Genomic DNA, 19934 nt, shown 5'->3' on the forward strand with positions numbered 1-19934 from the left:
CTTTTCACTTCTGGGTTAGAAGCTGGTATGTCAGTATCGTTTGGGGTCAGGGACTCAAATTTGCCTCTTACACTAAAAACAGAACAATATAATGTATATGGCATATGTAACTACAGCAAACATTATTTTAAGTTAGGAAATGTTCCGTTTTTAACATTGAATGTCTCAAAGGAATACCTTGATTTAGAAAAATTGCTTGCTAATTGAACATTTCATGCATTTCAAAGGAGAATATTAATTCCTAGAGCTACACACATCTCTGCCAATTAACGCTTTAGTAAGTGTAGCTGCTCCTAAAGTTGGGACACTTGCTTTATAGGCTTTTGCGTACTTTTCCACTAGAAATTACTCTAAAGGATCTGCATGCCTTCAGAATAAATTCGGTAAGAACTGAGAAAATAGGGGTGGTGTTCCTTTAAGGTAGACTTTAGTCCAACCCCCAATGGGTTGCTGTATTACTATTTTTGTTTCGTTTGAAAAAAGGAAATATATTTTATCTTAACCCATTTCCCCCACTACTCAGTCCAGAAATAGCCCTGAAAGACTCTTTGCAACCTTATGAAGCTGCCTACTTGTCAAAGTCATTATCGCGGCTCTTTGACCCCATCAACCTCGTCTTTCCCCCTGGAGGACGCAATCCCCCTTCAGCTGATGAGCTTGACAGCATCATCAAAACCATCACAAGGTAAAGTGTTCGTAATAAATATTGGGACGCAACATGCAGCATGGTTTTCCTCTCTCCCTAAATTATAGTTTAGGAAATGGAAGCTCGTTACTGCTAAATGATTGATTCCTCATTAATTATCCAAGCAGTTAGCAGTGAAATTTAAATCAGAGTTCATCTCGTGCATTTTTATTGTGCAAACCGGATAAACCCAGATAGTTCTGTTGGACCTCTTTCTGTGTTTGCACATGTTACATTTTAGTTCCTGGAGGTGTTGTTTTGGACATTTCTGCTGATGTTCTGAATTTGAAGGTAGTTTAAAAAGAAAAGGTGTCTAAGCCCTACCTGACCTGGGAGTGGACATAAAAGTTCCAACCATAATATTGTTAGAGGCCAGCCCCATATTGTATGTTTTACCCTGTGTTACTGTGTGATAGCAGTTGTGAGGTAATGGGTTGAGGGAGAGGTCTGGAGAAAAAAGTCTTTGGAAGAATTAAAACTTTTCATGATATGAACATGATTTAAGAAGAGTCTAGAATATCCTTACTCAATCTGATGCCCTTCAGATGTTTTGGACTGCAAGACTCAATCATAGGGCACTAGGTTGGGAAAGGCTGATCTAGAGCATGGGGAGGCAAACTAAGGCCCGCCTTCTAAATCTGGCCCATGGATGGTGCAGGAATCAACGTGTTTTTACATGAGTAGAATGTGCCCTTTTATTTAAAATGCATCTCTGGGTTATTTGTGGGGCCTGCGTGGTGTTTTTACATGAGTAGAATGTGCCCTTTTATTTAAAATGCATCTCTGGGTTATTTGTGGGGCCTGCCTGGTGTTTTTACATGAGTAGAATGTGTGCTTTTATTTAAAATGCATCTCTGGGTTATTTGTGGGGCATAGGAATTGGTTCATTTTTTCTTTTTCAAAATATAGTCCAGCCCCCCACAAAGTCTGAAGGACAGTGGACCGGCCCCTTGCTGAAAAAGTTTGCTGACCCCTGATTTAGAGTGACACAGAGCTTTGAACTTATGGCATTAAATTTTAAAAAGCCATGTGGGTGGGAAGACCAAGAAGCAGAACAGAAGAATTATTTGACCCCTGCATCTCTATATCATAACCTCTCTTTGGTCTGTGCTGTAATTTTGAACATGAAGTGCTGGTCAAACTGTTTTGAAAGCACGATGCTGTTCTTTAAAAAAAAATTAAAAAAAGAGTATTTCCTTTCATAGATTGAGTTTAGACCTGATGAAGAAGGATATCCATATTTGCTCTTGAGACCTATAGAATGCCAACATAGATGCAGTGGTGGTATTGCATTATGATCCATGGAGAGCGTTGTATGAAAGATACCTTAGGGCGGGTTCTCCTGCACCCAAGAAACAAATCTGGGATCAAATTTTACTGCCCATTCACGAAGTTTGGAGAGATCCTTTCATAACTCTTCACAATCCATTTTGTGTTTTAGCCACCCTGAACAATTTGGTATCATCAGCAAATCCGGCTGCCTCACTGCTCACCCCTAACTCTAGATCAATTATGAACGAGTTTTAAAGCACAGTTTATTTGTGAACAAGTAAAGAAGCACAAACTGTGGCTGCTTGGGCGTGGAAGAAAATCACTATGTGAATGGTGCAAAAATACATTCATTATCCTAACATAGTAGAAGATGTTATTCCCCCCTGTTTGGTGTCTAAAATAGCAAGAAAACAATTGAAGAATTGTGATTAAACAGTCATTGCTATTGCCTTTTGTTTCTAGTGAGCTGAATGTGGCTGCTGTAGATCCAAATCTCACCTTGGCGGTATCAAAAAATGTGGCAAAGACCATACAGCTCTTTAGTGTGAAGTCTGAACAGCTTGTAAGTAATTCCCAGTTGTGAAATCATTTTAAGTTTAAAAATGTGTTTCTTTCTGTCACCAGTGCTCCTCAAAAACAGCAGTGCTGTTTGAACAGCTGAAACATTTAAATACTCCCAGTTAAGCATTTTGTGGATCGGAATTACTTAATCTTACTCCCAGGATTGAGTGGTGGATTTTCTTCTCCACATACAGAAAGGGAGGTTTGCGGACAGAGAAGGTCTCCTCTCACAAGCTTCTCTTGTTGCAGGCATGGAAAACTCCTCCCACCCAAAGTGGTGGATCATGAAAGATTTTGCTAGAAAGAGTGGGGTGGCGTTAAGTAAACTTGCAATGCCTCTCACCAGTCCTACAGATGTAGGACTGCAGTCCGACTGCATTTTGTAGGAGAGGTGGTGTGTTCCTCCTGATGGTGTTGGACTCCAGCTTCCATCAACCCCAGTCAGCATGGTCAGGGATGATGGGACTTGTAATCCAAACAGTATTATGAGCCTGGCTAGCTCAGTTGGTTAGAGCATGGTGCTGGAAACACCAAGGTTGCAGGTTCGACCCCCATATGGGACAGTTGCATATCCCTGCATTGCAGGGGGTTGGATGAGATCAGGGGTCGGCAACCTAAGGCCCATGGGCCACAAGCGGCCCACAGGGGTTGTTTAACTGACCCCCAGACATCCCCCGAATCGAGCTGCCTGCTTGGCGAGTCCCCACACGCTGCGCTAAACTGGTGCAGCATGGGGACACGCTTCTGCGACGCCGGGAATTGTGTCTGCGCAGGCGCCGGAAATCATGGGTGTATGCACGATCCAGCCCACGGAGGGATCTCCGCTGGAGTGAACCGGCCCAGGCAAGGTAAACCTTGCCGACCCCTGGACCAGATGAACCACAGGGTCCCTTCCAACTCTACAATTGGATGATTCTATGATTTGGAGGATGCCATGTTGGCGGACAGTGTTTTAAACCTGAAAAATGAGAATAGTACAAAACTAGTTTCCTTGAAATAAATAAATGGCCTTCAGTTTCTGTAATACAAAATATTTCTAAGGACAAGCCAAGACGATTTTGTCAGTGAATTGTAAAAGCAGGCATGTGTGACGAGCCCTTTCAGCGTCCCACCAAGAGCCCTCACAACTGTAAAAAGTTTCCCCTGACTGTGTCTCTCCCTAGGGTTCACCGACGACTAAAATGAATCCCCACAATGATGTTATGAGAGAAGCCCTCGGGGTACCTCAGTTCTCCACGTTCTTAAAGTGAAACTTCTGCCACCTTGGGTTTCTCCCACCCTGGGTTCCCAAACTGCTGCAGCTTGCCCTTTCCTTCTGGCAACTGCGTGGCACCTTTGGCTTCCCTGCCCAGTCCTCTGTGTGTTAGGGAAAATAAGCCACCTGTCCCCTTTCCTCAAGGAAACCTCTATGTGCTTTTCCCCTCAACCACACCTCTAGAGGTACTGACGCACTGCCAGAGTCCACAAACGTTTGAACAAACAAAATATTTTTATTGAGGTAACATTAATATCAAGGAAGTTAAGGTAGAATGCGGTTACAATGTTCTTCAATTAGGTACATCAGCTTGGATACAACTTTAAACAGGAATAAACGTTTTCCTTTCCTAACCTAAGCCTAACCTCCAACCCGCTCTCCCTCTCACCCTCACTCCCTGACCCACAACCCACAACAACCGCCCCAACTGCCATTCTCCCCTTTTAAAAGGTGGAAAAGACCCGCCTCTGCGATTGTGCTGCCAGTCATCTTAGAGTGGGTGTTAACTCTTTGAGTGCTGGGCACCTGCTCACACCCAGGCACAGGGTTGGTCCGTTACATTGAGGATGCCATGTTGGCGGACAGTGTTTTAAACCTGAAAAATGAGAATAGTACAAAACTAGTTTCCTTGAAATAAATAAATGGCCTTCAGTTTCTGTAATACAAAATATTTCTAAGGACAAGCCAAGACGATTTTGTCAGTGAATTGTAAAAGCAGGCATGGCAGCCATAAATGCTAAGAAGGCCTCAGGGGCCCTGGAGTTTCGTATTGCATGTGTCATTCAGTCTTCAGAGTCATGTTGAGGGTGATTCAGAAAGAAGCGTTCTTTCAAAAGAGGCAAGTGGTTTCAGAATAAAAACAAATGGTAAAAACACACTGACAGGAATGTGGGGCTGCTTCTTCTTCTTTGGTTTCACATCAGTTGTTCTGAAGACCCTGTTCTTCAGGGCTAGCTTTGATGAAGTATGAAGCCTTCAAAGCTGTTGTGGCTCTAAGCTGCCAAACGTCCATCACTGAAAGATGACTTTGAGGGATTTGGGGTGGGAAATCCTGATAACTTTGGTAGGGAAAACACGATACACTTTAAACTCATCTTCAAACTAGGAACACTAACACATCTATCTTATGTTCCAGTGTGCCACTGGGAGGGAATTGACGCCTATAACAATCAGTGCTAGTGTAACATGACTCCCCCCACCCTCAGTTGTCTCCCAATATCCACCCTGCACCCGCCCCCCCTCCTGCTCTAGAAGGTTGGACAAAAACCTGGAATATACAGTCGTACCTTGGTTGTCGAATGGAATCCATTCTGGAAGTCCATTCGACTTCCGAAAATGTTCGACAACCAAGGCATGGCTTCCAATTGGCTGCAGGAGCTTCCTGCACTCAGTCAGAAGCTGCGTCGGATGTTCGGCTTCCAAAGAATGTTCGCAAACTGGAATACTCACTTTGCGGTGTTCGGGAGCCAAAACGTTCAAGTCGCAAGGCCTTTCGGATTCAAGGTATGACTGTATGGTGGGGGGGGGACGGTGCAGAGAGTGGGAGAACATTCTGTTGTGTGCGGAGAAATCCTTGAGCTGATGGAACATTCCTTAGTGCTGTATTGAATAAAACCTTCTGTTTTGCTTTGAATTAGTGATATTTTTGCAGGATGTGACAGTAACAGCCTTTGAAATCCAGGAAGCTGGGCTTGTACGGGTGACACATGTGTAGAAGCGCCTCTGGTTGCGTGGGGGAAAAAAGCTTGTGCATGCCCTCATCCTTCCTGGTTGCACTACACAGTCACTGACAAGTATCTCCTATGCTTTTATTTTAAAAATGTATTAGCTGTCCTTCTGTTGCGAGAGACTCGTGGTCATGTGCCAATAGCCATTCAGACACAGAGACACGAAGCAGTAAAAAATCCTAAACAAACGCAGAAAACGAAAAGCCTGACCCAGTCAGAACAGAGCAGGTGCATCCAAACTAGCAGAGCTTTCGTATTGCCTCGAGTGTTACCTGCTAAAATCTGAATCCTACCCCTGAAGTTGTACGGGTTCTGTTGTGTAAGAAGGGTTTGCGGTTTTGTAAGATTGCCATGTTTTCCTGTGCGTGTTGCGGTATTCAGAGCGGTAAGGGGCTGCAGCGTCAAATCCCTACCATGCTGCAAAGCTTAGGACATTTGTTCCTTTACATCCTAACCTATCCTACCAGGGTAGTTTAGAAGTATGCCATGTAAACCACATGAGTCCTTTAGAGGAAAATTAGGATCAAATGCGATCAAATTAATCAACCGCTAGTGATTGGTTTTTGAAGAGGTTTCTTGCTGGAACGCCCTGAACACTGTGACTGTCATGGAATGTCAGCTGGCAGAGACAGAGGGGGCGAGACGAGAGAAATAGGTATGGGAAAGAGTTAAGGAGAAAAGGTTGGTTATGTTATGATAGGATAGGAGCCTTCTGCATTAAATGGCTCCTTGTCTGGCTGGTTTCCCCCGTTAAGTCTGTATATGTTTGCGTTTTACTTCTCAGTGTTTTGGTCTGAGCGCATTCTCAGGTTTATATATCTAACCCTGCATGTCTGGTGGGTAGATGTACCTGCGTAAAAATATACAGGGAGAATCCGTAAATGGTGTCAGGAGATATTTTAATAGAAGTCTGGACTCAGTGTAGCTGAGGAACTGACCCTAGTGAACACCTGGGGACCTAGGACCTCTTGTATACGGTCTCTTAACTATTTCAATATGATAACCTATAGAAAAAAAGCAACATGGAATTTTGTCCCTGTAGGGTTAGAATGGTAGAAATTCATAGCAGCTCATTCTCAAAAATGGAACGTTGCATTAATAATTGGGAGGGATGCATTTTCTTAATCTTTCCCTCTCCTCGGCCCGTTTTATTGGTGCTGTGATCTCACTGTAGGCTTAAGGAAATAATGTGGCTTAAGGAAATAATAGTGGCTGTAAAAGCTGTAAGAGTCCGCGTACAACAGGTAGCAGATGTGCTTCATTATGTAGCCTCCAGTAGGTGTTCTTCTTACAGGTCTGTAGAAAACCATGCTGCTTTTTGCCAAGGGTGTGGAAAGCAAGGAAATGCTTATTTAAAGCACAGTCAGTGAGAACACAAATAATGCGAAGAAAATGTCTAGGAAGCGAGGTGCTAGTATGTCACCATCATCAATCAAGTTGGTGTGCCTAATCTGATTTTCAAGATTAGCCTGAGCTAATTGCTTCAAAGTCAAGTTCTAGCCTGGAGGAAATTATGTTTGTTGTAAATTACCATATATTATTTTTTTTGCCTTCCAACCTGCTTTCACACACACACACACACACACACACACACACACACACACTTTGTCACAAATGAAATTTGTGATAGATTTACACGAGAATTTATAGATAACACCAATCTGCCCAGGCTTCTCTTCCCCATGAGCAGTCAGCAAAGTGCCTCGAAGATGCTTATAAGCAAGGCATGGTGTTGAAAACCTTCCAAATTTCCCAACAGCTAGTAGTACAGTCCTTGTATATGTAAGCTCTGTTTGGCAATCACAGCAATTGATAAACCCATCCTCCATAAATATAGCCAATTCTTTGCAAAAAAAACAAACCCTCCCACCATTCTTTATTGTGTATATTGAAATATACTACCATTTTGAAACACATTCTTTCTTTCTTTTTTAATTTATGCTTAGGCAAAATGATCCGAGTAGACTAGATGGGCCAATGGCCTGAGCCTGAGGAACATAAGGCAGTTTTCTATGTTCCTAAACAATGTGCTTCTTTGTGTTATCAGCATGCACACAAAAGTGCAATTTTTTTGTCTGAGCTATTCATTAGTTGTGTGTTCAGAGTGTGCCTGCAACATAGTAACTAGCATGCAATTCTTCAAATTAAAAAATTAATGCTTGCTCTACTTGTTATTTGTGCATCCTAATATATTATTTTCTTTGAGCACAGTCGCTCATTGATCTTTTAATTAAGCCTGTTGCTTACATTCTGAGTGTGCACACTTCATTAAGAACCCAGCCTTTTTTGTCACTGCTTTTACTTAAAATACGTTTGTCAGAAATTAATCCTATCAACACCATGCGGTCTGCTTGTTGAGCTTTGCCGTGTCTCTCTGGCATGCCTCAATATTGTTGTAGAAAGGTAAACGGACCCCTGATCATTAGGTCCAGTTGCGGACGACTCTGGGGTTGCGGCGCAAATCTTGTTTTACTGGCCAAGGGAGCCGGCGTACAGCTTCTGGGTCATGTGGCCAGCATGACTAAGCCGCTTCTGGCGAACCAGAGCAGCGCACAGAAATGGCGGTTACCTTCCCGCCAGAGCGGTACCTATTTATCTACTTGCACTTTGACGTGCTTTTGAACTGGTTGGCAGGAGCAGGGATCAAGGAACGGGAGCTCACCCCATCGCGGGGATTTGAACTGCCGACCTTCTGATCGGCAAGCCCTAGGCTCTGTGGTTTAGACCACAGCACCACCCGTGTCCCTATTGTTGTGTTGTTGTTTAGTTGTTCAGTCGTGTCCGACTCTTCGTGACCCCATGGACCAGAGCACGCCAGGCACGCCTATCCTTCACTGCCTCTCGCAGTTTGGCCAAACTCATGTTAGTAGCTTCGAGAACACTGTCCAACCATCTCATCCTCTGTCGTCCCCTTCTCCTTGTGCCCTCCATCTTTCCCAACATCAGGGTCTTTTCTAGGGAGTCTTCTCTTCTCATGAGGTGGCCAAAGTACTGGAGCCTCAACTTCAGGATCTGTCCTTCTAGTGAGCACTCAGGGCTGATTTCTTTGAGAATGGATAGGTTTGATCTTCTTGCAGTCCATGGAACTCTCAAGAGTCTCCTCCAGCACCAGAATTCAAAAGCATCAATTCTTCGGCGATCAGCCTTCTTTATGGTCCAACTCTCACTTCCGTACATTACTACTGGGAAAACCATAGCTTTAACCTATTGTTGTAGTTTTCCCCAATTTAAATCTTTCTGAATTCTGCAGACTTTGTTAGCCTAACGCTGACTTTTTCCTTTCGAAGTACAGGCAGCCCCCCCCCTACACGCGTTCAATATGTGTGCGACCAAGTGCATGCACATTGCGCCAAACCCGGAAGTGACCCAGAAATGTCATAAAGATGTCACTGAAACGTCATGAAAAGGGCTGAACAGAGGCAGGGCAGAGACAAACAAGGTGTTTGCAGGCTTTTTCAGTGGGTTTCAATTATACGCAATTTCATTGACATATGTGGTGCCTTGGAGCTTAACCCCTGCCTAAACAGGTAGCTAGCTGCCTGTAAAATTATAGTATACTGAGGCAGCAGTGTACACACAAATACACAATAATATACACAAATATGCAATAAGGCTTACTACTGAGTTGCCACATGTTGGATTTCATGTGTTCAGATTAGTTTTTACTGCACTCCCACCGCTGGTATCCTGTTATTTTTAGAGAAATACTCCTCTTTGGTGTGCTTTTTCTGAAACCAACTTCCATGCAATTCCAAATTAGCAGCCATTCTGTCGCTGCGGTGTGAACAGTTTGGGCAGCTTTTGCACATGCGCGGTTAAAAGCTTTGCCAACCTGTAATTCAGTACGGGGAAAGAAATTGGCAGGTGAAGACACCTCTGCACCCCCTAGCCATGGGAGAAAGCAACTGGGAAATGCTGTATGTGTAGATCGTGGTTGCCATGACAGAAGGGAGACGATAAAAAGTGTTACCACCGAAACTACTAGATGCCTCCTGATTTGTAAATTGGCAGCTGTCAGGTAGCTTTATTGGGAGGTGCTGCCAATAGAAACATGGCTGGTGGTGTCCTTTCCAAAGCCCCTACTGATTTGGCTCATTTCCTACTCACATTATGGAGTCACTGAGTTGGGCTCCACCCTGATGACAAAGCAGCAAAAGAAACGATTCAGGAAATGTTCTTGACTCGTGCTTTCCTTCTCTTTTGGGCTTTAAATTTGTTTTTCCTCTCCTCATTCCTGGCCTTATTCTCCTTCTTCTGTCATCTTCCTCTATTTCCCCCTTCGTCTGAAGCCTCGCCGTTGGAGTGGAAGCCTTCAATCACCCTTCCTACCTTCCCACCTTTCTTCTAAAACTAAACAAAAAAGCCCTCTTTCTTCTTCGTTGCCCAATGGTCTGCCTTCGGTGGAAGGTGTTGGATTTGGTCCACCTCCAGCCTCCCCCTGCTCATGCCCTGCCAGAGACTACAATCTCACGTCTAGCCACTACTTGGGTCCTCACACCCAGGCAGAGCTTGTAGGCCACACCCAGATGGCCTCGCCAAAATGTGTCCCTCTTTGTCCACCGTGTCCTTCCCTGGCACATGGATCCACCACCAAATCTAGCTGCTCATGAATTTGATGATGTCTTTGGGCTGCTGGGTGTCTGAAGCCTCTGGTGTCGTAGGCCTCCTGGTAGCCTACAAGGCCAAACAAAAGGCAAGATGGCAGGATGGCTGCTGGACTTTGCCCCGAGATGGTCTCAGGATGCCAATGCACTTGCCATCTGTGCAGCCCGCATCCATCACATGGGTCGAGGATCTCCTGAGCGCACCCCATATCACGACCCAAATCAGGCCCGCAAAGCACTTCTTAAACTTTCCAGAGCAGCAGCCTTTGTAGCAGATGCCACCCAGATTGCACTGGGCTCCTTGGCAGTGGGAGTGCCTCCGTGGCAAAATCTCCCTCCCGATGGAAAGCATTAATCAGAAAAAAATGGTTACATAATATGGCAAAAATGGCAAGCAAGCTTACAGTGATTTCTTAGATGTTAGAGTCAGAATGGACAAAGTAAGTAATCCAATTTCTCTTTGTCAATGAAGGATTGTTCCCCAAATGACTATCCTTTAAAAAAAAAACATTTCTCCTTCATTTTGAGTTATGTCTGCAGTTAGCTTGCAGTATGTGAGTGGTATTAAAAGTACTGTATGTTCTTTTACTTTGATGCTATTTCTGTTAAGCTTCCCATGTGGGTGGATTGAAATACACTAGCATGCCCACCTGCTGCACATAGATAAAAAATGTGTTATGCTGGGAACACGAAAAATTCAGATGTCTAGAAATGAGGAACACTTTCCTTAGAGTCTAAGAAACCGTTCCCAATTTTCCCTAAGGATACAAAAATAAACAAAAATAATTATTTTGCCATGTTGCTTTTTAGGTACTCATTACTCATGTCTTTTCTTTAGCTTCTTTCTATCCTTCTGTAAGAGATAAATATCTGCCCAACATCACAAGTGAGCAAAAAAAAGAAGAAGAAAAAAAGAGAAAAGAATATTTTGAAGAATATGTATATGAATATATTTTTTTCTATAAGCATATGTGAACATTTTCCAAGAAAACAGGGAGAACATGGCTATTGAATTACTGTCGTGTCTGCAGTAAAAGGGAAATTCCTTCTGTCAATTAAGTTATTTCTCTCTCTTAAGCTCATTGATGTTTATCCTCCACAGAGAGTGCTCCACAAAGCTGTCTTTTTGCCTTGTCTGCATGCTGTTATAGTTCCCATTTTTTAAAAAAAACAGTTGATACTATTTCTTTTACATATATAACACTGCTGTGTTCACTTTATATAAAGGGAACATTGCAGAGAGAGGCCAAAAGCAGCTTTGGAATTGATGAATCGTGCAGAGGCAGTTAAATGTGTGAAAGAGAGCAAATAACTCACTTGTTCCTTCTCAGGTTCACTTTTCCTTCATCTGCATCAGTTGGTGGTGATTTTGCATGTAACCAGATTAGATTTCCAACTCAAAATGATTGTCAGGTAAAGGCATAACTTTGCTAAGATATAAAACCATGTCCCATTGTCCCACCCAATTAAGGCCTTCCTAAATAATGAGCTATGCGGTGCAGGGGTCTAATGGAGGAGGGCAGAAATTGGCCAATTTGAGGCAATCCCCCGCATTTCCCTGCAGCCTCCTGTGCCCCATCCCGCATTGTTCAAATCAGAATCCCCAACTCTTTTCAGGTTTTCACATTCACAATTTGCTGGGGCCGGCGGTTTTATTACTATGTGGTAGTATCGATAGAAAAACGTTTAGGGAGTACCTGATCTCAGAGGAGCCCATCGCAAGAAATATGCATCCTAGTCGCTAGGAAGAAATAAAGGTCAAACTGCAGAGATTCCAAGAACACAGAAATTAAATTGAAGCAGTCAAAGTACAGTAAATGGGAGGTGGAAACAGCAGCTCTTTAGGACGTCAGGGATTCCTATTACCTAGTTTCCAGCAACTCACTTGTCAGCTACAGCTCTGATTTCATTCATTGGCTAAAAACACTGAGAGGTGGAAGAAGACCAGTTGGTTCATCTCACAGAAATGGCTTAGAATGATACCTGCACATTTTGTTTCATAACTTTATTTCTAGGAGAACTAGAGACTTGATTTTTTCTTCTTTCAGTGAAAGTTCTGATTTAGGGGCCCTTCCTGACTACAGGCTGGGTATATTGGTATCTCTTGTAGCCACTTGTCTGAAACCATGTCTGGAGCTGCCCTCAGTGTGTGCATTAGGAAAACTTTTCTCTTGGTTCCATGTATTTCAGTTTCCCTTAGTCCTACACCTGGCTTAATTTCAGGAGTACTTGTCTCAAGTGCCATCCATGACTTACTTGGGATGGGCCTCTGTCTGGTATAATTTTGTTGCAATTACGGAATGGTTTTTTTATGGCGCAGGAAAGAACGCTGGAAGAATGGCTTTTGTCTGCAAAGTTTCAGCTTTTTATTTTATAAGGAAATTACAACCCAGGTTTTTAATGGTGAATTAGACAGAAATAATGTCTAAATTAGGAAGCATCACATATAGAATACATTACTAAGAGCTGCCTTTATTATTTGGTATTATGTTTTTTAAAAATTAAAGTCCTACATTAAGCTATATGCAGATCAAAGATGAATCATTATGCAGGTTGTATTTTAGCCGTGGGATTTGTCTGACAGCTCGAGGAAAATGAATCTAATCCTCGTCTAATTGCTCAATGTTGCAAGTTGCTAGAAAGAATAAAATTGAGCAAGCTTGCAAACAGTAAAAAATGGGGGGAGAGATAATCCCTGAAGTGACATTTTCAGAAAATATTTAGATAAGCAGCAGGGCAGCAACTCATTAGTCCTTTTCTTTGAGTGTTATTGTCCATGTCATATACTGAATTTAATTTGAAGACTTGGCATGCTTAAGATGGCAAAATATGCCATTATGCAGACTGAGAGGTATCCCTTATCAAAATAGGATCTGTGTATGCTCTCAGGATGTTGACTGCATGAGACATATTTTATTACATTGCGGACAATATGACCAAACTAGGGAACTATTGATTAAACCACTATTGGCAAATCGGCCGGGTCAACCTGAAGCCTACTATACCAAATATCTTCTGGATGACAAGTCCAGTGATATCACAGTGGCCGTGGCAAAGTTTCTTTCAGTAGTCATACAAATCAAAGATCAACATACCCATGACTAAACAAATAATGCTTCAGTCTCCCTTCTGTATGAATCTGTATTTTATTCTGAATCCATGTTATGGGTCGTTGGACCGCAATAAAGATTATTATTAATATGCCATTATGAGTTTTAAACAATTGTAGTGTTAATTGGAGTTCTGTATTTGACATGTTAAAATGAATCCATAATACTATTTTAAATGTCATATGAAGGCACATCATTGTGATTTAATCATAGTCATAGGAGGGTATGGACTTGAAAAACTATAAACATTGTGGATTGCCAAAGGCTGATTTTATGAGTTATCAAAATAATGGATTCGGCAGTTCACGCATGCGCAGAAGCGCCGAATCGCATCACGCACATGTGCAGATGTGGCGCTTCAGGATACACGATGCTCATGTTGCGAACGGGGCTCCGGAATGGATCCTGTTTGCAACCAGAGGTACCAGTGTGTGTGTGTGTGTGTGTCAATCAACCTAATATTCCCTAATATTGTGGTGAGGCAATGGAATAATAATAATTTAACAATTTATTACTTGTACCCCACCCATCTGGCCAGGCCTCCCTAGTCACTCTGGGCGGCTACAAGACTTGTACTGTAAGAGCTAAAGGCAGAGTGGGTCACATCTTTCGGAAGCCCCACCTTAAAGGTAGGGACTTCCACTTTCTGCATGGTCTGTTCTGTTCAGAACATGCAGGTCCCTTTAAATACCCCATAAACATCAATGCTGTGTCTCTTAATCAGAAGCACAGCTATTAATTTGGCCGTTGCATTTTCAGTTTAAACAAACCTCCAAATTTCAAAGTGATCTGTTGAGTCTTAAATTCTACAGCAGTGTCTTATGTCAGATATTCTTAAGACCAAAAAATCAGGTTTATTTATGTACCTTCTTTTCTGAAATCCTGCACTCAAAGCGGTTTGCAGCCGATACAACTATATCAAGCAGTATCATCACTCTTATCAAGTCCATTACAAAACTTGATTAATTGATCCAAACTTACAGGAAATGGTCAATATGTTCCAGTAATCAGTACAAACTCAAGTTTGTTTTACTAGAAACAGTGCAAAAGCAACATTGCTACATATTCTGTAAAATCTATTTTATTTAAATTCACTGTGACTCATTGGAGTTCAGCTCACAGGAAAGAAGCCTTTGTTGATCTGCTCTAAGCACTGAGCTAGTGTAATATCATTGAAATGAATGACCAGTGAGGTTGAATGCTCCGGGTTAAAATATCACCTCAGCCATTTTCTCCCTATGTGGTCTCAGACAGCCTGTCTCAGCCTCTCATCTGTAATGTTGAATAATTGCATTAGCCTACTGTATGGGTTTCTTGAACTGTTAATGTGCATGAAGTACTCTGAACACTTCAGAAATATGGCATGCACTACTATTATGGAAAAGACCCTGATATTGGGAAAGATGGAGGGCACAAGGAGAAGGGGACAACAGAGGACGAGATGGTTGGACAGTGTCCTCGAAGCTACCAACATGAGTTTGACCAAACTGCGGGAGGCAGTGGAAGACAGGAGTGCCTGGCGTGCTCTGGTCCATGGGGTCACGAAGAGTCGGACACTACTAAACGACTAAACAACAACAAACAACAACAACTATTATTATGAATAATATGTGTAAATCTTGTTCTTTCCACTTAGAAATATAACTCACTGGTGTTTTTTAAAAAAACTGTTCCTACTCTTTTAAATCAGGACGCGGGTGGCACTCTAAACCACAGAGCCTAGGGCTTGCCGATCAGAAGGTCGGCGGTTCGAATCCCTGCGACGGAGTGAGCTCCCATTGTTCGGTCCCTGCTGCTGCCAACCTAGCAGTTCGAAAGCATGTCAAAGTGCAAGTAGATAAATAGGTACCACTCTGGCAGGAAGGTGAACGGCGCTTCCGTTCGCTGCTCTTTTTCGCCAGAAGCGGCTTAGTCATGCTGGCCACATGACCCAGAAGCTGTACGCCAGCTCCCTCGGCCAATAAAGCGAGATGAGCGCCGCAACCCCAGAGTCGTCCGCGACTGGACATAATGGTCCCTTTACCTTTACCTTTACTCTTTTAAATGGGAAAGAAATTGGGAAATTTGAATTGATTCATGCCAGTGTAAACCGTTCTGTTTAGAATCTTAGAACCAGAACCATGAAACCTTGAAAGATTCACAATCAAGACTTCCAGTTCCCCTGAAATGTGAGAATACAGATGGGTAGACGCAAAACTCTCTGAGGATGCGTATGAAATTGAGTCTCTGTTTGAAGATTTCGCTTGGCTTAATTAACGAAATGGGGCTCTTACTCTGCTGCGCACGTCTCAGACATTTCGCATCGGACACTTTCAAGGACGCATTTCTCTCATATATCTATTGATCCAGCCAGGGCCGGCGGGTGAGTTAGCTGCTTCAGGCGGCACCCAGGAAATGCAGCACCGAGGAGGAAGAGGAAGCTGCTGCCTCACTGCTGCTTGACATTGTGTGCGAATAGACTTGCTGTTCTAGCCTGTGTATGAGAGCAGCAAGCTACTGCTCCGCTGCTGCCACTGCTTTGCCCAAGGGCCACATTGACCCTGCCTTGAAAAACAGCAGTGGGGCAGCAGCTTCCTCCTCCTCCTCCTCCTTTCCTGCCCATCCATTCCCTTGCTCACTTTCCTTCCCTCCCCGCACTGACTTTTCCCTTGATGTTTGCTCCTCCTCCGCTCAGCTTCGTATTTCAAACATTCCTGGATTGCAATTTATTTATTGCGTGGATGCTCCACCTTTTAACCCCAGAAACTCAAGATGATGCACATGGGTTCAACCACTCATCATTTAATTCCCCACAACAATCCTGTGAGGTGGATTTAAGCAGAGAGAAATACGGGCCAAGGTCTTCCAATGAGCTTCTGACTGGGGATTTGAACTCGGGTCTTTCAGGCCCTCGCCCAGGGCCAGAGTTAACCCTGCGGAGGCCTCTAGGCAGTCGAAATCTTGCGGGGCAAGGAGCCTAGCAAATTATCTTCTAATACATTTTTGATTTTGCCAACCAACAAGATCAAGATGAAATCAATATTATTTTGATGTGTGGTCGCGGGGCCCCTAAAAGGCATGGAGCCCATAGGTCGGTACTCTGCCTATTTGACAATCCAGCGCTGCCCTAACCCATCATAATCTAAGACCAAACTTACATTTACCAACAGTTTCATAAAAACCATTTATAAAATACTGAAAGCCCATCTGGCTGGGTTTCCTATATAGTTCCCTATTTCCCCTGCAAGCTGTTTCACCTCCCTCCCAAAAGCTGCTCCAGCATTTCTTTCTTCAACATCTGAGCAACTACTGGTGTTACACTCAAAATATGCAGAGCTGGAAACAAATGAAAAGAAAGCATTTGCCTTTGTCTTGAAATCAGCTTGAATGCTACTGCAAACGATTTTGCCAGTTCACTAGCCAAGGACCTCCTAATGCTTGCATTCCCCACGAAGTCTGTCTCTGCTTCTCAGACTCTTGTCATGAAGAGATGTAACGGTAGAAGATTACTGGAAGATACCTTAATGAATTTCAGGGTACTGAAATTAGTATCTAGTCTAAGGAATGGTTCTGTTTTGATGCATTGTCCGAGATGCTTAATGGCATTAAATGACCGGCAAATTTAGTGAACTTCCTTTTTTCTTCCTCCCTTTTAAAAACTTGTGCCCCACCTAATTTTCAGGCAAAACTCACTGCAGCATTCAATTCAGACCACAAAACGACATCAAAGTCTGCCTAAATCAGATTGAGGTTAGTGATGGTCCCTGAAAGGATAATGCTACTGGAAACTATAGAGCCCTATTTATGGATTTTCTTCTTCTTTATCTGACTGAGGTCCTGAGGCTTCTAGCTCTTAACTGTGCTAGTGCCATCTGCATCACAGTGTGCTCTGCTAAAATGTGTTTTCTGCTGTAGCAATGTGGAGAATAGAATGAATCAACATTCCTGAAGGTGAAATACCTCCGAGGGAGATTTGTGCATGTCTGTTTAGATACTTTCTGTCAGAATTTAGTTCCCATCTGAAGGAGCGGGTTGGTGTTAGTAAGCCCCTGACAACCATTTTGGAAATGAGACTTGGGGTTGCAGTATTTGAGAGAGCAATATTTTTATTCACTACAGGTACATTTTTGTTTTGGAACGTTATTTGACAACTGAAAAATTGCTGTGAGATAATATTAAATAATGCTTTTATTTACTAAAGCTTAATTCAGGATTTCCCCTGATGTTTGAATGTTGCTAGGTTGTTGTTGTTTTCTTACTGGTGACATATTAGGAGGTTGGGACAATGAGTGTATCCATCGCCCATGGTGGGGAATGCTTGAGTCTGTTTTTTAATTGTACCAGCCTGGCTGTTTCTCAACTTAACGTTTCCTGGTTGACTGGGTACGTTCCCTGTGGCATATATAATTGGGTGGCCTCACGCCCTTGATGGATTGTAGATGCTATTTTTCTTCCTGCCGGCAATATTATGCAGAGATGGTTCTGCCTAAAGTGTGGCATCATTCTGCATTCTTCCTGTTCCTGTGTAACATCGGCAAAATAAAGTCCTCTGGCTCCTGGGTGTGTCCCTCGGAGGCTTTCAAAGTGCTGCGGCTCCTGAATCTGCTGGGAGAACCTGTCACTTGCTCTCATTGTTTAGATAATAATTTCATGCGCCTGTACAGCTCGTGAGAATAATCCCCATGTTAAGAAAACGTGCGGCAAGAAGCAACCCTGAAGACTGAAATTCAGGAAGTTATTTTCCATAGAAGTAAAAAAAACCAAACAGTTTCAGGACACTTTTTCTTTGCTGGGAATTAAGATGATGTTAAATGCAACCTGATTTCCCCGTTCCGTTTTTAGGGGGAGGATTTTATTTATTTTGATTAGTGTACTTAAAAGGAAATGGTTTGCATGACTTGTATGCTTTACTTGCAGCTGTCGACACAAGGAGAAGCCAGCCAGGTGATTGGGCCGTTAACAGAAGGTCAAAGGAGGAACGTGGCTGTAGTGAATTCATTGTACAGGTTACACCAGTCGGTTCTTAAAGTAAGTGGCAGGGATACGTTAAACATAATCATTGTTGAGTTGTGGTTTTAATTCTCCACCACAAATCCTGAATTGAATTGGAGAGAATGTGTAAACACTTCTGAAATGGTCTCCGTGAAGAATGGGATAGCACCCAGTTTCCCACCCATCAATCTCTCTCTCTCATAGATTTGATATTTCTGCCTTCTTCAGTGTTTCTTTGCTTATTAGTGCTTTACTCCTAAAGATGCTATCTTTTGAGTTTTCTGTTTATTTAGGAGATAGTAATGAAGTTCAGGATAATACTGTATATATCATTGAATACACTTGCCTAAATTATGAACTGTTGCAGAACATTACAAAAGAACGCCTTAGGGCTTTGTATGAGAAGTGATATGAGCTTGGATTCAAGCCGTGGTATTTTGGATTCCAAAGCTGTGTCACAAATTTCATTGGAAAGTCCCCTCTGTTTTGAAACTGCTTTGGCTGCCCTATGGCACCTTTGCCCAACCTGATGTGTTCCAGCTGTTGTAGTCCTAGGCAGTCTGGCCATGATCAAGGATGATGGGAGATGTAGTCTACAACATCTGGATGGCACTGGGTTGGGAAAAGTTGTCGTAGGAAATTGCTGCACGGTTTTGAAAAGCATGAACTCAAAGCCCCCCTCGAACGCACAGAATTAGCTGGATTTCTTTTCAAATGTCAGCCATAGCATTTAGATTAGTGTTTACATTAGAAGCCATATCTTAAAACCATAAGAATCAAAAACGAATATTTTAAAATCACTGATTTCTATGTCCTATATTCACATTGCATAATGTAAATCATTCTCATGAGTTTCGTGTTACCCACTTTGGAATGCTTGTGTTAGTTTATATAATTTAAATAAATCTTGAAATGAAATTTGAAAAAGAAAAGAAATTGCTAGGACCTTACTTGAATGTGAACGCTGAGCAAGTTAGAAATAGTTATGGAGGAACAGATGGGTTTTTGTGTCACAAGATGTTGGCTCCATAGCTTTTTTAAAAATGCTGTCAGTCAGGGGAGAAGATATGAAAGCATTTAGGAGGTGAAATTTTTCACTTCTGTATTTAAAAATCATGGACGGTGTGAATAGCACCATTTTGTGGCATGGCGCTGTGGGTTAAACCACAGAGCCTAGGGCTTGCCGATCAGAAGGTCGGCAGTTCGAATCCCTGCAACGGGGTGAGCTCCCATTGCTCGGTCCTTGCTCCTGCCAACCTAGCAGTTTGAAAGCACGTCAAAGTGCAAGTAGATAAATAGGTACCGCTCCGGCGGGAAGGTAAACGGCATTTCCATGTGCTGCTCTGGTTTCGCCAGAAGCGGCTTAGTCGTGCTGGCCACATGACCCGGAAGCTGTACACCCGGCTCCCTCGGCCAATAAAGCAAGGTGAGCGCCGCAACCCCAGAGTCGACCGTGACTGGACTTAATGGTCATGGGTCCCTTTACCCTTTACCTTTACCTATGTATATCATGCAGTTAGTTATCCATGCACAAGTCAGTGTAGAAACCATATGTGTGGCTTTCATGGTTGCCAGAGACAATAGAGATTGCAAGGTCCCATTGTGATGGGAGAGTCCTGCTTGCTGGCTTAGCCTCTGGAGATCCATAATCAAATAAACAGAAAGGGCTATATATTTCACATGCTCTGACACATAATCCCTGATGTAGAGGGAGGTGGCCTGAGACCCACATTTGCTGGTACCCAGAGC

General features: G+C 43.0%; 1 protein-coding gene across 3 annotated transcripts in view; it reads left to right on the top strand.

Moving 5' to 3' along the window:
• Positions 1-19934, top strand: part of COG5 (component of oligomeric golgi complex 5) — a 151280-nt gene that overhangs the window by 111288 nt on the left and 20058 nt on the right. For all 3 annotated transcript variants that reach the window (XM_033161710.1, XM_033161712.1, XM_033161713.1), the window contains exons 13-15: positions 524-685; positions 2420-2519; positions 18111-18221. In XM_033161710.1, the coding sequence (XP_033017601.1) occupies positions 524-685; positions 2420-2519; positions 18111-18221 (373 nt within the window). The remainder of the gene's footprint in view (positions 1-523; positions 686-2419; positions 2520-18110; positions 18222-19934) is intronic.

This window comes from Lacerta agilis, chromosome 10 (genome assembly GCF_009819535.1).
Source record: "Lacerta agilis isolate rLacAgi1 chromosome 10, rLacAgi1.pri, whole genome shotgun sequence".
In the NCBI taxonomy this organism is placed as follows: domain Eukaryota; kingdom Metazoa; phylum Chordata; class Lepidosauria; order Squamata; family Lacertidae; genus Lacerta; species Lacerta agilis.